The sequence below is a fragment of the Clarias gariepinus genome, chromosome 9 (genome assembly GCF_024256425.1).
Source record: "Clarias gariepinus isolate MV-2021 ecotype Netherlands chromosome 9, CGAR_prim_01v2, whole genome shotgun sequence".
Lineage (NCBI taxonomy): Eukaryota > Metazoa > Chordata > Actinopteri > Siluriformes > Clariidae > Clarias > Clarias gariepinus.
The window spans coordinates 17,327,457-17,340,008 of record NC_071108.1 but is presented as its reverse complement, the minus strand read 5'-3'; the positions used below and the strand labels follow the sequence as shown (position 1 = coordinate 17,340,008).

Below are 12,552 nucleotides of genomic sequence, written 5' to 3'. Positions count from 1 at the left end.
TAAAGTAAATGAACAAATTTCCATTGTATAATACGCCATGCATGCTTAAGGGAGTATCAAATACAATAATCAACATCAAAGGGTATGATCAGCTGGATCACCTTTAAGCAAAGTTGCATCTCAAAGTGGTCCACACAAAGAAAAACAGTTTTAAAAATGCAATTTAACACAACAGTCTAAAACGGGTATATTAATAAGGATCTCACCGAATTTGGTGGAAACTGCTCTTCGCTCGTTAAGTTCGCCATTATTACTCTGATTGACCGCGCCTCTCTCTGATTGGCCGCGCCTCAAAAGAAAAAAAACTTAAATCTCGCGGTATTTTCTGCGGCTTGGGGCAGAATTTTCAGCGCCCCAAGACCATAAAATTCTGAGAACCTGATTGGCCGCATATTTATTAATTTACCCTAGCAACAGCTACATGACTGGCTATTTGGCTGCACTCAGGGGCGCTTTTTCTCAGCGCCCCATGACAGAAACGATACAAGTCTGTCTGTGGAAATTCACTGGTGAATGAATGTCACTAGGTGGGAAATGTTGTATATGTTATTCATATCGCATGTAGGCACATACTGGTGGGTAAACCGAATTTAAAAACTTAATTTGTAAAAAATATATTTTACATTTTTAGCCCCTCTTATCAGGGAGGGCGGTGCCCCAGCGCCCCCTATGGGCCGGCCGCCACTGGTTCACAGGTCAGGTAGGAGGGCCCTTATACACAGATTTTGCTTAGGGCTCATAGAGGTCAGAACTGTCTCTGTCCACCCATAGTTGGATTGTGCATTATATGCCACCCATATGTTGATGCCAAAATTTGCTGACTTGCTGGGTATACGGCTGGAAAGGTTAGTGTCATTTTGACAAAAGAGATGCAGCTCAATGACATGGTGTGGAAGAACTTGACTGGCCTGCACCCAATAGAACACCTTTAGGATGAATGAGTGCGGAGAATGTGAGCCAGGCATTTTTGGCCAACATCAGTGTCTGACCTCACAAATCCGCTTCTGGAAGAATGGTCAAAAATGCTCATAAACACACTCTTAAATCTTGTGGAAAGAGCTAAAGCTGTTATAGCTGCAAATGGTCCAAAATTATATTAAACCCTATAGATTAACAATTGGATATTACTCAAGTTCGGATGCATATTATTATTATAATTATTTATATATTTTTTTTTACAGACATAAGACTTAAATAAGTAAATGGACCGGAACTGACTGTTGTATAACGCTGTATAATTTGCTCCTGATCTGGAATCAGGCTCTGACTGAGGTCGTTGTTTCTATTGGCTCGTGAGACCCTATGAGGAAATGACGCAGGCCTACTAGTGGCGGGAAATAAGTATACTAATGCAGCCGGGTATTTTTTTTTTCTTTCTTGCTCGGTCTGTCTTAAACGTCTGCAGACTGTTGTGGCTTGGTTAGAATTCACTTTAGCCACTCGTGTTTTTATGACATGCTTTAGTCACTAGTGACAGACTGTGTATTTTAGTAGAAACCCTGAAGTGTTTTACTATTACCTATTCTAGTCAGGGTGGCGTTGTTTATATCCGGCTAAATCTCTTCAGAAGCCTCCCTGCTGTCGAGCTCCCGAGGACGGACATGAGTTTGTTCAACCTTGAAAGGTTTCGTTATCAGAAGGAGAAGACGACAGAACACGTCTTGCCGTCGGTCAGTTCACCCAAACAAGAGCGGTACAGACTGGTGAATGACTGCAGCTCGGAGAAGGAGAATTACCCGGGTGAGGGAGCAAAATGATGCTACTGGAGCTAGCACACAGACAACACACACACACACCTCACTCACAGTTAGCTGTGCATCTTACTGTTAGCATCTAGCAGCTACTGTTCTAATAATGATTGTTGTGATATTAAAGCAGACTTTAATGGAATATAAATCTTTATTTTTGTCTGCATCTGCAGAACGCCGAGTGAAACCGGACGGCAGACGAGGAAGAGGAAAAATCCCCCGCCATGCACTGGAGGATGTGTCGTCTGATGATGAGGCCTGTAAAAGAGCAAGGTGAGCTAATCTGCCATCATGCACTGATTTACTTGTGTTATCAATAAGAGCATGTAACAACAAACAAGCCTGTACAAATTGTACTCCTATGATGTTATTTAGAAGAAATAGTTGTTGTGGAGTAAACCTCTAACCGTATGATTAGGAACACACAACCTTAAACCCTTTGCCACTCAACTGGGCAGTAACTATCTGATGGTCATAACCGCTGTCAATCTTTTGGACCCTTGAGCAAGGTCCTTCTCCCCAAGTGCTCACGTACAACCAGGCGAGCTTGCAACCCCACCCTGTAAATAACTGCCACAGAAACACTGGATGTATATCTCCTGCCTGATGTGCCTAGTGGCACATAGACGGAATATCCATATACGCATATATCCAACTATCCAGTTGATCAATAAATGGTCCCCTTACAATTATTTTATGACATCTGTCCCAGAGATTGTGTTCTCTGATGGTGAGGCCTGTACGAGGGCAAGATGAGCTAATCTGTCATGCTACACTGATTTACATGTGTTGTCAACAAGAGGATGTAAGCTACAGTGTGATAAATCAAACGTGACGATTATTTGTTTAAAATACTAACTAATGTAAGACCTTCATTATCAGTTGCATGTGTGTTTTAGTTTGCTTGAGCATTGTGTGTGGAGATTAAAACATTTTACAAATTACAAAATTTATTACAACACAATAATTTTGGTGTGCCCAAATCAGCCCCCATGCACATTGCATATTATGCAATTTGGGTTTGATATGTTTTACAGGATCTTTTGGTGTTTGACTTATCCTGAAGTGGCTTTAGGTTTATATTGTATATAAAACAGCAGGATAAATTGATTATGATATTATATTATGTTATATTATGATTGATATTATTAATATAGGCAGTTGCTTGTCTCCTATTATTACCTAAAGAATTGCTCTATGCAGACAGCTGAATTCACCTTGTACGTAATTTGAGTTAGTCACTGTAACTTGTTTTGGATTGGATTGACATTATAAACTTGATTCGTTTTGTATTTGAACCACTAATAAAAAAACAGTCCTGTCTTTATTTCACGTTACATAATTTAGCAATGACTAGTATTAAATAATTTCACATGGCGCAGAAGTCCTTAGGTTAATATAGTATATGTTTTTACAGCGCATGTCTAAAATAAAAAAAAAGTTTTCATTTTGTTTCAAAGCAGGGCTACACTATTTGATCAAAACATACATTGTGATTATTTTAACACATTGTGATTTTAAACTGTGATGAAACTACTTAGTGTTCTAGCATTTTTTTTTTTAGGCTAACAGCAAATAATTGGACAGATGATATCAGTACGAGGATCTTTGTCAATATTTATCCATCAACTCAATATTATAAGAACTTTACATAGCTTTTCTAACTATGCCTTTGTTACCTGTAATAAATTGCAACCTTTTGAGATTAAATAACTGCACAGGACCATATTGCAGTTTTATATTTGTTCGATCAATTGTGCCACACTATTTTCAAAGTGAGTAAAATTAACTTTCCATTCAGGGTCCCTACAACGCAAGCATCGGCAAGGAAGGCCACGGTATGTGAAAAGCAGACAAATCTTGAGATGGAAGATAAACTGACCAAGCTTTTGGAAATGTTTCCTCAGAGGAGCAGAAGTGAATTGCAGGAGGTAACTGCATTTTTGTTGCTAACTCAGTTTTTTGAAGAAAGAAGTTTTGTAGAACTTTGGATTATGGTATTGCACTTGAAACCACCTAATTTAGTTATGTGACTGAAGGTTTACACAAAGACCACTTGGAGAAGGTGTGCATTATTTTTGTAAAATAGCATTCTTCGTTCTGGCTTTTGAACGAACAGTAATGAATTTCATTCTGCATCTGTTTAGGTGGGTCCACCCACACAAATGGTTGGAAAGTGTTCTAGTTAAGTAAGGATTTTTAATAATTTTTAATAATTTAGTTAAATTTAATATTGTGCAATCCGAGACCCAAGTTAGTTCTTGTTCTTATGTTAAAGCCACAATTAAAATCGTTTCTTCACCAACCTATTTCTCACAAAAGCATCATGAGTTACAAAGATTCCTTCCATGAAGTCCTAACAATAAATTATCACAATCAATTGTTTGACTCAAAACCCAACACTTTTTAAAAAGATTGTGTATTAGCTTGTGGCACTTCTGCCATTCAGGCCCTATGCTATAAAAACAATAAAAATAAATGTTTAAATAAATCGCTAATGTTACAGCCAAAACTTCTTTTTGAGCAGTGCTGTTGCATGAATAATGGGCACTTTCTGTCTAGATTTGGTAATGTTTGTAGTCATACTTTGAAAATGTATACTTTGTCGTGCACCAGAAAAAAAAATAAAAATCAGTGACCTGAATATTAATGTTTGTGAAACCTTGTGTGGGCTTAAACAGGTGATTGAGAGTACCAGCACACTGGAGGGAGCCATAGCATATTGCTTGGTGGCCTACAAAGAAAAGGGTATAGGCTTTATATATTACTTGAACCAGAATTTATATCAACCAGGTCTATACAAATCTATTTCTACAGATATAATTATAATACTGTAAAGGTGTAATTATGCCTTGTGTTACTGATATGACAGATTCATCTAAGACAAAAGGCAGAGCAGCACACAGTGATGATGCTGAGATGCAGCCAAAGAAGCGCAGGAAAACCGAGGTAAGCCTTGTTTAAATTGTTTGTCCAAAAATTAATTCTTTTTAAACAAATAATTGTAATTTGCTGATATTTTTGTACGTTTATCTAGGAGCCGGATATTGAACCAGGGTCTGAAGAGGAGACCCAAAAGCCAAGCAGAGAAAAGAGAGATATCTTGGTGCAAAAACTCAAAAAGAAGTTTCCAAAAATGGAAAAAGTGGTGGGTTAAAATTGTGCTTCAGAAGGCAGTGGAAAAGTCTTCTGCAGGAGCTGTGTGTGATGAGTGGTGTTTTACAGGTACTGAGAGACATTCTAAGAGAGCATGAGTGGGATTTTGAAAACGCCTTGGGATCATTGCTCTTGTTTTCATCAGAATCAGGTAAGATAAAAAAAAAAAACATTGCAAAATTTTGGCTTGCAAGAGTTATAGTACAAAAACTTACAAGTCTGATTCAATGCATAATGACTAATGCAGTACATATTTTGAGAATTGAGAGCTTTGTGTAGAGCAATGTCATATTTACTATGTCATATTGTTACCGCCTTAGAATGCAAGTTCTTTGGGTACAATTCTGATCTTATCATGGTTTGAGCATTTTGTGTGTGAAAAATCTTTTTTTTTTCTTTAACCCCGTAGACTCTATCCCTGAAGAGAATGAAAAGGTGATGCCAAAACCTTCAAAGAGCAGCCAAGTAAGCAGTGGTGATGGGAAGGAAAAGCCAACCTCCTCTAATCTGGCAAGATGGTTAACACCAGTATCAAGTAAATCTCCTTCAAGAGCAAAGTCCCCATCTAATAGTTCAACCTCAAGACAAGGCAAAACAAGTAGCCGTAAGCCTGAGAAATTAAAAGCTGAAAGGTTAAAACCAGAACACAAGGAAGAATCGGATAACTCAGAACCTGACAGTGAGGTTGAGGATGAGTCTGATGAATTTGACGTGGAAGGTGAGGATAATAGCTTTGATTCCAGGGTCCAGGAGCAGATATTGAACTTTTTTCAGGAGTCTTCAGTGGATGAACTAAGTTTGATATCTGGATGCTCATTGAAAAAAGCCCAGAAGATTATTTCGCTGAGACCATTTAACACATGGAAAGATGTGGTAAGGGTTTTTTAATACTGTAAGATCCACTTCTACGAGTAGCTATGAGATTGTGTTGTCTGATTTACCCCTCCCCACCCCCAAAACTTAACATTTGTTACTCAATGTTCTAAATGACCACATTTACTTTTTAGATTTTGTAGTGCTGTTTCAAGTATAGGTCCAACACTCTGCATTGTTTTCTATATGGGAGACAGGGCAAATATACTGTATTTAGAAGTTTATAAGTAAATGCTTAACTGTATGCAAGTGACTGTCAATCATTGCTTGTGTAACCTTTTTTCTAATTTTTTATCCCCCTTTCTCTTCCCCTCCCAGAATGAGCAGTTCCATAAGGATAATGGCTTGTCTATGGATTTGGTACATGGCTGTAAGAATGTGCTAAAGGAAAGGCAAGTAGTGAAGCAACTCATGAACAAGTGTGAGAGCATAGCCAAGAAAATGACCAAAGACATTACTGGGGTTATAGGCTTGGGCGGAATGAAACAGCCGACCACCCTCAACAGCAAGTGAGCTTGTGTTTACTATTTACCCCTTGTAAAAATAATTTTAAATTTTGTATTCTCTATGAATGAAGTTGTCAGAAGTTCCTAATTAATACTAAAATGTGATTTGCAGGATTTGTGCAAGAAGCATGCATAGAATTCAGAATTTAAACCTGTGCACTGTATTTATAGCTTGGATAGTGAGATGTAAATATTTGTTTGCACTTTGGTTTTCAAACCCCAAACATGAATACAGACTTAATCACTATTCGTAAAGTTCATGCATAGGGTGCGTAATTTTAACTGTTCTAATGAATTCTTAATTTCAAGCTTGACCATAATGGTAAATGCTATTTAAAAAGTAATAAATAAATAAATCGAAGAAGAAAAACGGCTACATTATGTGGTGCAGCTTAGTTTCTAACAATAATAGGTTTACTGCAGAAGCATTATTGACCAGTGCAGTATGAAGTCTTTAAGCTGTTTGAATAATTATCAGTTTCTTGTTTGTGCAGGTTGAAATTACAGCCATACCAGCTGATAGGCTTAAAGTGGCTTATTCTCTTACATCAGCACAATCTCAGTGGAATCCTGGCTGATGAAATGGTAAATTAGATTGTGTGTGCTTTATAATTTCATGCAAGAATGAACGTTATTCAAGTCTATGAAATGTTTAGTTGGCAAATTAATAAAGTGTGAACTTGTTCTGACCAATGGAATAAAGGTTGCATTCTTTTTACTTCAGTTAACTGTATTGTACAAGTCTACAAGCTTTGATTCTTTTTTTTATTTTTTTTTTTTTATTCTCTAGTATCATATGCCTCAGTTGTTTAAGGAATGATGTAATAGCCCTGTATAACGTCCCCCCCCTTTGTCCCTCAGGGTCTAGGAAAGACAATTCAGGCAATTTCCTTTTTGGCTTATCTTTATCAGAAGGGCATTAAGGGCCCTCATCTCATCACTGTACCCTCATCAACTGTCGGTAAGATTGTTGATATTTTTGCATTGTTAATATGCAAATGATTTGTGGATATTTTTACTTTGAATACTCCACCGCACTGTTATGTAATGTAACACTATGCAGAAATCTAGTGTATAAAGTACCATTTTATAATTCTAATTGTATAATGTAGAGAAGTAAAAATAACTACTAATCTCTAACATTTATGCAAATAAACCTTTTCTTATAAGTCAACAATGTTTCTTGTGTAATGGGTTGTGTTTGCGAACTGTTACGGCTTATGGCCTCATGTGATATTTCAAAAGGTTTTTATGTCTATAAACATTTTCTCTGCAGATAACTGGGTAAGAGAACTAGAGCTGTGGTGTCCCAGTCTGAAGGTCATTGTTTATTATGGTGAGTAAATAACTATAATTCTCTATTCTTATGCCTTAGGAATGTTTGTTTGCTATTAAAATTAGACACACCTTATACAGCATATTGGTATATTGTGTTTCACAATGGTGTTTAATATCAGTGGTAACATCTCACTTTTTTTTTTCTTTAATGCAGGCTCTGTAGAGGACCGCAAATACCTTCGCCATGAAATTCTCAACAACCAAGTAGAATTCAATGTTATCGTGTCTACGTAAGTTGAGACATTAAATTGTGATCATATTTTGATTAGATACCAGTTTAATTGTTCAAAGCCAAATTGTCTTTTTTTTTTTTTTTTTTTTTTGTATCTCTGCAGATATAACTTAACAATAGGCAATGAAAATGATCGCAGTCTTTTCCGCAAATTGAAGTTGCAGTATGCGGTGTTTGATGAGGGCCACATGTTGAAGAACATGAACTCGCTCCGCTACCGCCATCTCATGGCCATAAATGTTAGTGCCGTTAGATATTGCATAATGAATTGATGAGACTTGTTTAAAACGTTTTTTTTTTTTTTTTAATCTTAATAATTATTTTTTTTATATATTATATGGAGACGTATCATTCTGTCCTTTTTATTTTCTGTATTCTCTCTAGGCTGAACAGAGGTTGTTGCTCACTGGAACACCTTTACAAAACAACTTGCTTGAACTCATATCCCTGCTCAACTTTATTATGCCCTCCATGTTCTCCAGCAGCACTTCACAGATTTCCAAAATGTTCTCCACGGTAGGGCAAGTGGGAGAGGTGGGAGGTTGTGGGTTTTTCCCCAAAGTTTAAAGGTTTAGCAATCACGCAAAAAAAAAAGAGAATCAGTCATCTGTCTAGTGGGGTATGATGTTTTCTCCATGTGAATGGCATAGAGTATATAATTGTTAATGGGAGTGGGTATTTTAAATCAACTCGGCACATTGTTTGTTGCAACAATGAGGATCTGAAAACTGCTGAGTCATTTAGTTGATTTCAAAAGAGGGACAGCTAATGCAGTAAACACAAATTTGTGTTTTTTTTTTTTTTTTTGGGGGGGGGCGCTTTTATAAGGGTGTTAATCTGCTTTATTGTATGAATAATTATGTAGTTGTCATGTAAATCATGGACACTAACATAATACCATTGCCTGTTAGAAATCATCAGAAGAGGAAAGTAGTTTTCATAAAGAGAGAATCGCGCAAGCCAAGCTCATCATGAAGCCCTTTATTCTGAGACGAGTCAAGAGTGAGGTAACCGCTCAAAACTGAGTTAAGAATAATAAACTGTTGCCAATCCTTAAAGTATTTCGTCATTTAAGTAGTGATGTTGTTCTGCAGGTACTGAAACAACTACCGCCTAAGGTGGAGAAGATTGAAATGTGTCCCATGAGTGAAGCTCAGCAGCAGCTCTATGACCGTCTCTTTAGTAGACTAAAGAACACTGTTAATAAAGAGAGTATGTGTTTAAATTAAGTGTGTATGTTTTATATAAACGTTAAAACACAAAGTACTGATTTATGTGTCATAAAGTTGTATTTAATGTATTAGGTGACCGTTCCAGAGACTACAAATTCTGTGTGTTTTCAGAGCGGGAGCTCAGTAATGTGATGATGCAGCTAAGAAAGATGGCCAATCATCCTCTGTTGCACCGGCAGTACTATACAACAGAGAAGCTTGCAGCCATGAGCCGAGCCATGCTGAAGGTCAGCACCTGGTTACTGCGTTAAAATAAATAGCGCAATACTATGCTGATTGTGAAGCATATTTGATGAATTTAAGTTATCCATTTAAAACAAATATTTCATTTTCTTCATTTTTGTATCTTGCTGTCTAAATTAATCGTAGCATAATTCTCAGCTTTTTCAGGCTTAAGAAAATATAAATTCAGCTTATTTTATTTCTCACATTGCTGTTAATTTTTTTTTAATCCTGATGTTTTCCAGGAACCAACACATTTTGATGCGGACCCTGCACTGATCCAAGAAGACATGGAGGTGATGTCCGACTTTGAGCTGCATAACCTTTGCAAAGAATACAGCTCCATCTCCAGGTTTCAGCTGGAAAAAGAGCTCCTTCTAGATTCTGGAAAGTTTTCTTTGCTTACCAAGTTATTAGGCACATTCAAAGAGAAGGTAATAACGATTGAAGAAATTTCAATGCAAGTTCTCTTCCTGATTTGCAGACCATTTTAGTTGAACTGTTGAATCTAATTCTTACATGTTTTGCTCAGGGTGACAGAGTAGTGCTCTTTAGCCAGTTCACCATGATGCTGGACATTGTGGAGATTTTACTTAAACACCTTGGTCACCAGTATGTTCGACTGGACGGCTCCACACCTATGGCAGAAAGGTTAGCATGCATGTTGCTCGGCATGCTTTAATATGGTGGTTTTATTCTTTTTATTTGCAATGTCATTTTTGACTTGTGGGGGTTTTGTTTTTGTTTGTTTTTTGTTCAGAATTGGACTCATAGACAAATACAACACAGACCCTGAAATATTTGTCTTCCTTCTGTCAACTCGTGCGGGCGGCCAGGGGATCAACCTTGCCTCTGCTAATGTAGTGATTCTTCATGATATTGACTGCAATCCTTTCAACGATAAGCAAGCAGAGGACCGCTGCCATCGAATGGGGCAGAGCAGGTTTGTGAAGTATCAACATGAATATAAAATAACTAATAATGTTTTTAGACACGCATGCTTGCTTGAGGTTGATCGAGATGCACAAGAAACATTTTTTTTTTTTCACTTACGCAAACTTTAACAATTAGCTTGTAAAGGTTTTTTCATGGTTGATGCAAAAATATATCAGGAATGTTAAGATTACTTTTTATTGATGATGCAATGTTGTGTTACCAGGAGTGTGCAGGTTGTAAAACTGATTAGTAAAGATTCAATCGAGGCCTGCATGCTGCGTGTCGGGCAGGAGAAACTCAAACTTGAACAAGACATGACTACTGATGAGGGTGAGCACATGTCTTGAACAATACTCTAAACAGCCTTTTAACACTTGTTTAAGTATGTAAAAAAAAATAATAATAATAATAATATATTATATTTTTTCCCCTTTTAGGTGAAGAGGGCTCCATGTCCGAGGATGTGGCTGAACTGCTGAAAGCATCACTGGGCCTGTGATGTAAAAACAGTACAAACACTGCCTACAATTTTCTCACCAGTATCCATGATTGTGCACTTGCTAGTCATATGTAGGCAGTAACAGGTATCTGTGTCATTTGACTGAAAACTAGCCACTTTATACTTTACTGCTGGTGTTTATTTGGGTCCTGTTCTGTCATATCCTCATTTTGTCTCGGGTTGAAAGTCTAGCACTACCTTCATCTTAACCCTGGTTGAATTTACTTTTTTGATCTGTGTTGTTTTCCTAACTTTAATGTAATTTTTATTTTTTTTAAATGTGTCTTGTATTATGTTGTATATGTGCCTGTCAAATAAAGACAGTTTTTTTTTTATATCTATTTAGCTACTTTTATTATTTTTAAATTAAGAACCAAGTCTAAACATATGAAGTAGGATAACTGTAGTGCTATACTGTGTGCGTACATATAGCATTGATAGTCTCAATGTGCATTTGTACAACTGGAATTTTGCATTTGTACATAAGCCTATTTTCTGGCCTACTTGCTCAGTCAAGATGGACTGTATGGATCAATAAGGATAGGAATGGATGTACACTGTTGACCGTTTCCTCAATTTCCATTTCAAGCCATCTTTTCAGCAATTCTCCAGATTTTGCACTTTTCCAAGTGTGGTTATGTGCTTCAGTAAATACAGTACTGGGCAAAAAGCCGCCTCATTTCTTCATATTTTGCTATCAAATAGTCAGACTTTCTTGTATTTTCGAATGTAGTATTGAATAGTTTCCCATCTTCCACACAGTGGCTTATGACTAATCCAAGCATAAAAATAATTTTTAAACTTGAGTCATGAGCCAGTAAGAAACGGGTGTAGATAAACCAGCTGGTGATTAGTATACTGGTGATGCTAAATACTGTGGTTGGAACAGACGAGAGGGGAAATTAGGTTGCTGCTGAGGTTCTTAATTAAATGACTATTTTTAAATTGTATCTTTTATGACAACTTTCTTTTACAGTAAAATCTTTGTTTCCATTTTTCTTAAATTTCAGAAATGAGGGGACTCCTTTTTGGTTGGATATGACATGCAGAATTTTCATAGGAACATGTAGGAATCATAGAATTGTAGTTGAATTCTTTCTTCATGAAAAAAAAAAAACGGTGAATGAGACTGTTGGAGAAAACCATGGTTACCTCTCATATGACCAGTAATTCCCTAAGAAGTGTAATTACATTTATCAGTCCTTACCTTATCACGATGGTGTGGTGGTTGGCACTGTCGCCTTGCACCTCCAGGGTCTGGTTTTGATTCCCGGCCAGGCTCAATTCCCGTCTGTGTGCATGAAGTTTGCATGTTCTTCCTGTGCTTGGTGGGTTCTCTCCCACAGTTCAAGGATATGCAGGTTAGGTCAATTGGCATTCCCAAATTGCCCATAGTGTGTGAATAAGTGTGTGTGCCCTGCAATGGATTGCTGCCCTGTCCAGGGTCTACCCTGTCTTCTGCCCTAATCCTCCTGGGATAGGCTCCAGGCCCCCGGTGACCCTAAAGACAGGATATAGCGGTATAGAAGATGAGTGAGTACCTTTTCTTATTGTCCAGTTATTTAGCTGTTTTTCTCGTCACAGAAGTGGTGCTGATGTATTTATTTTGATCATTTACCTTGTAGGTAATGGACAAATTGTTAATGTCTAACACATTTTTATGTAGTTTGCTGGATATTTATTATTAGACGTTCTTCAACCTAGAAAAAATTGGGTAAACATATTGTAACAGTTTCACCTGGTATCCTTATATCCCTGCAACGTACAGTGAGATTCCACAACAATCTTAAGTCATGAAGGGTAGAGCAAA

The 12,552-nt window shown here is 37.2% G+C and overlaps 1 protein-coding gene across 1 annotated transcript; it reads left to right on the top strand.

The window, feature by feature from the left end:
- The first annotated feature begins 1,347 nt into the window (after window positions 1-1,347).
- On the top strand, window positions 1,348-11,073 carry smarcad1a (SWI/SNF-related, matrix-associated actin-dependent regulator of chromatin, subfamily a, containing DEAD/H box 1 a). The gene is made up of 23 exons (XM_053504229.1): window positions 1,348-1,740; window positions 1,922-2,021; window positions 3,550-3,679; window positions 4,430-4,496; window positions 4,621-4,697; window positions 4,786-4,896; window positions 4,974-5,055; window positions 5,314-5,777; window positions 6,096-6,286; window positions 6,778-6,868; window positions 7,145-7,244; window positions 7,560-7,619; window positions 7,776-7,851; window positions 7,957-8,092; window positions 8,238-8,369; window positions 8,765-8,860; window positions 8,948-9,065; window positions 9,197-9,312; window positions 9,553-9,741; window positions 9,840-9,958; window positions 10,068-10,250; window positions 10,467-10,573; window positions 10,681-11,073. The coding sequence occupies exons 1-23, from the start codon at window positions 1,602-1,604 to the stop codon at window positions 10,740-10,742; spliced, it is 2,946 nt and encodes a 981-aa protein (XP_053360204.1). The 5' UTR covers window positions 1,348-1,601; the 3' UTR covers window positions 10,743-11,073.
- Window positions 11,074-12,552: the final 1,479 nt, after the last annotated feature.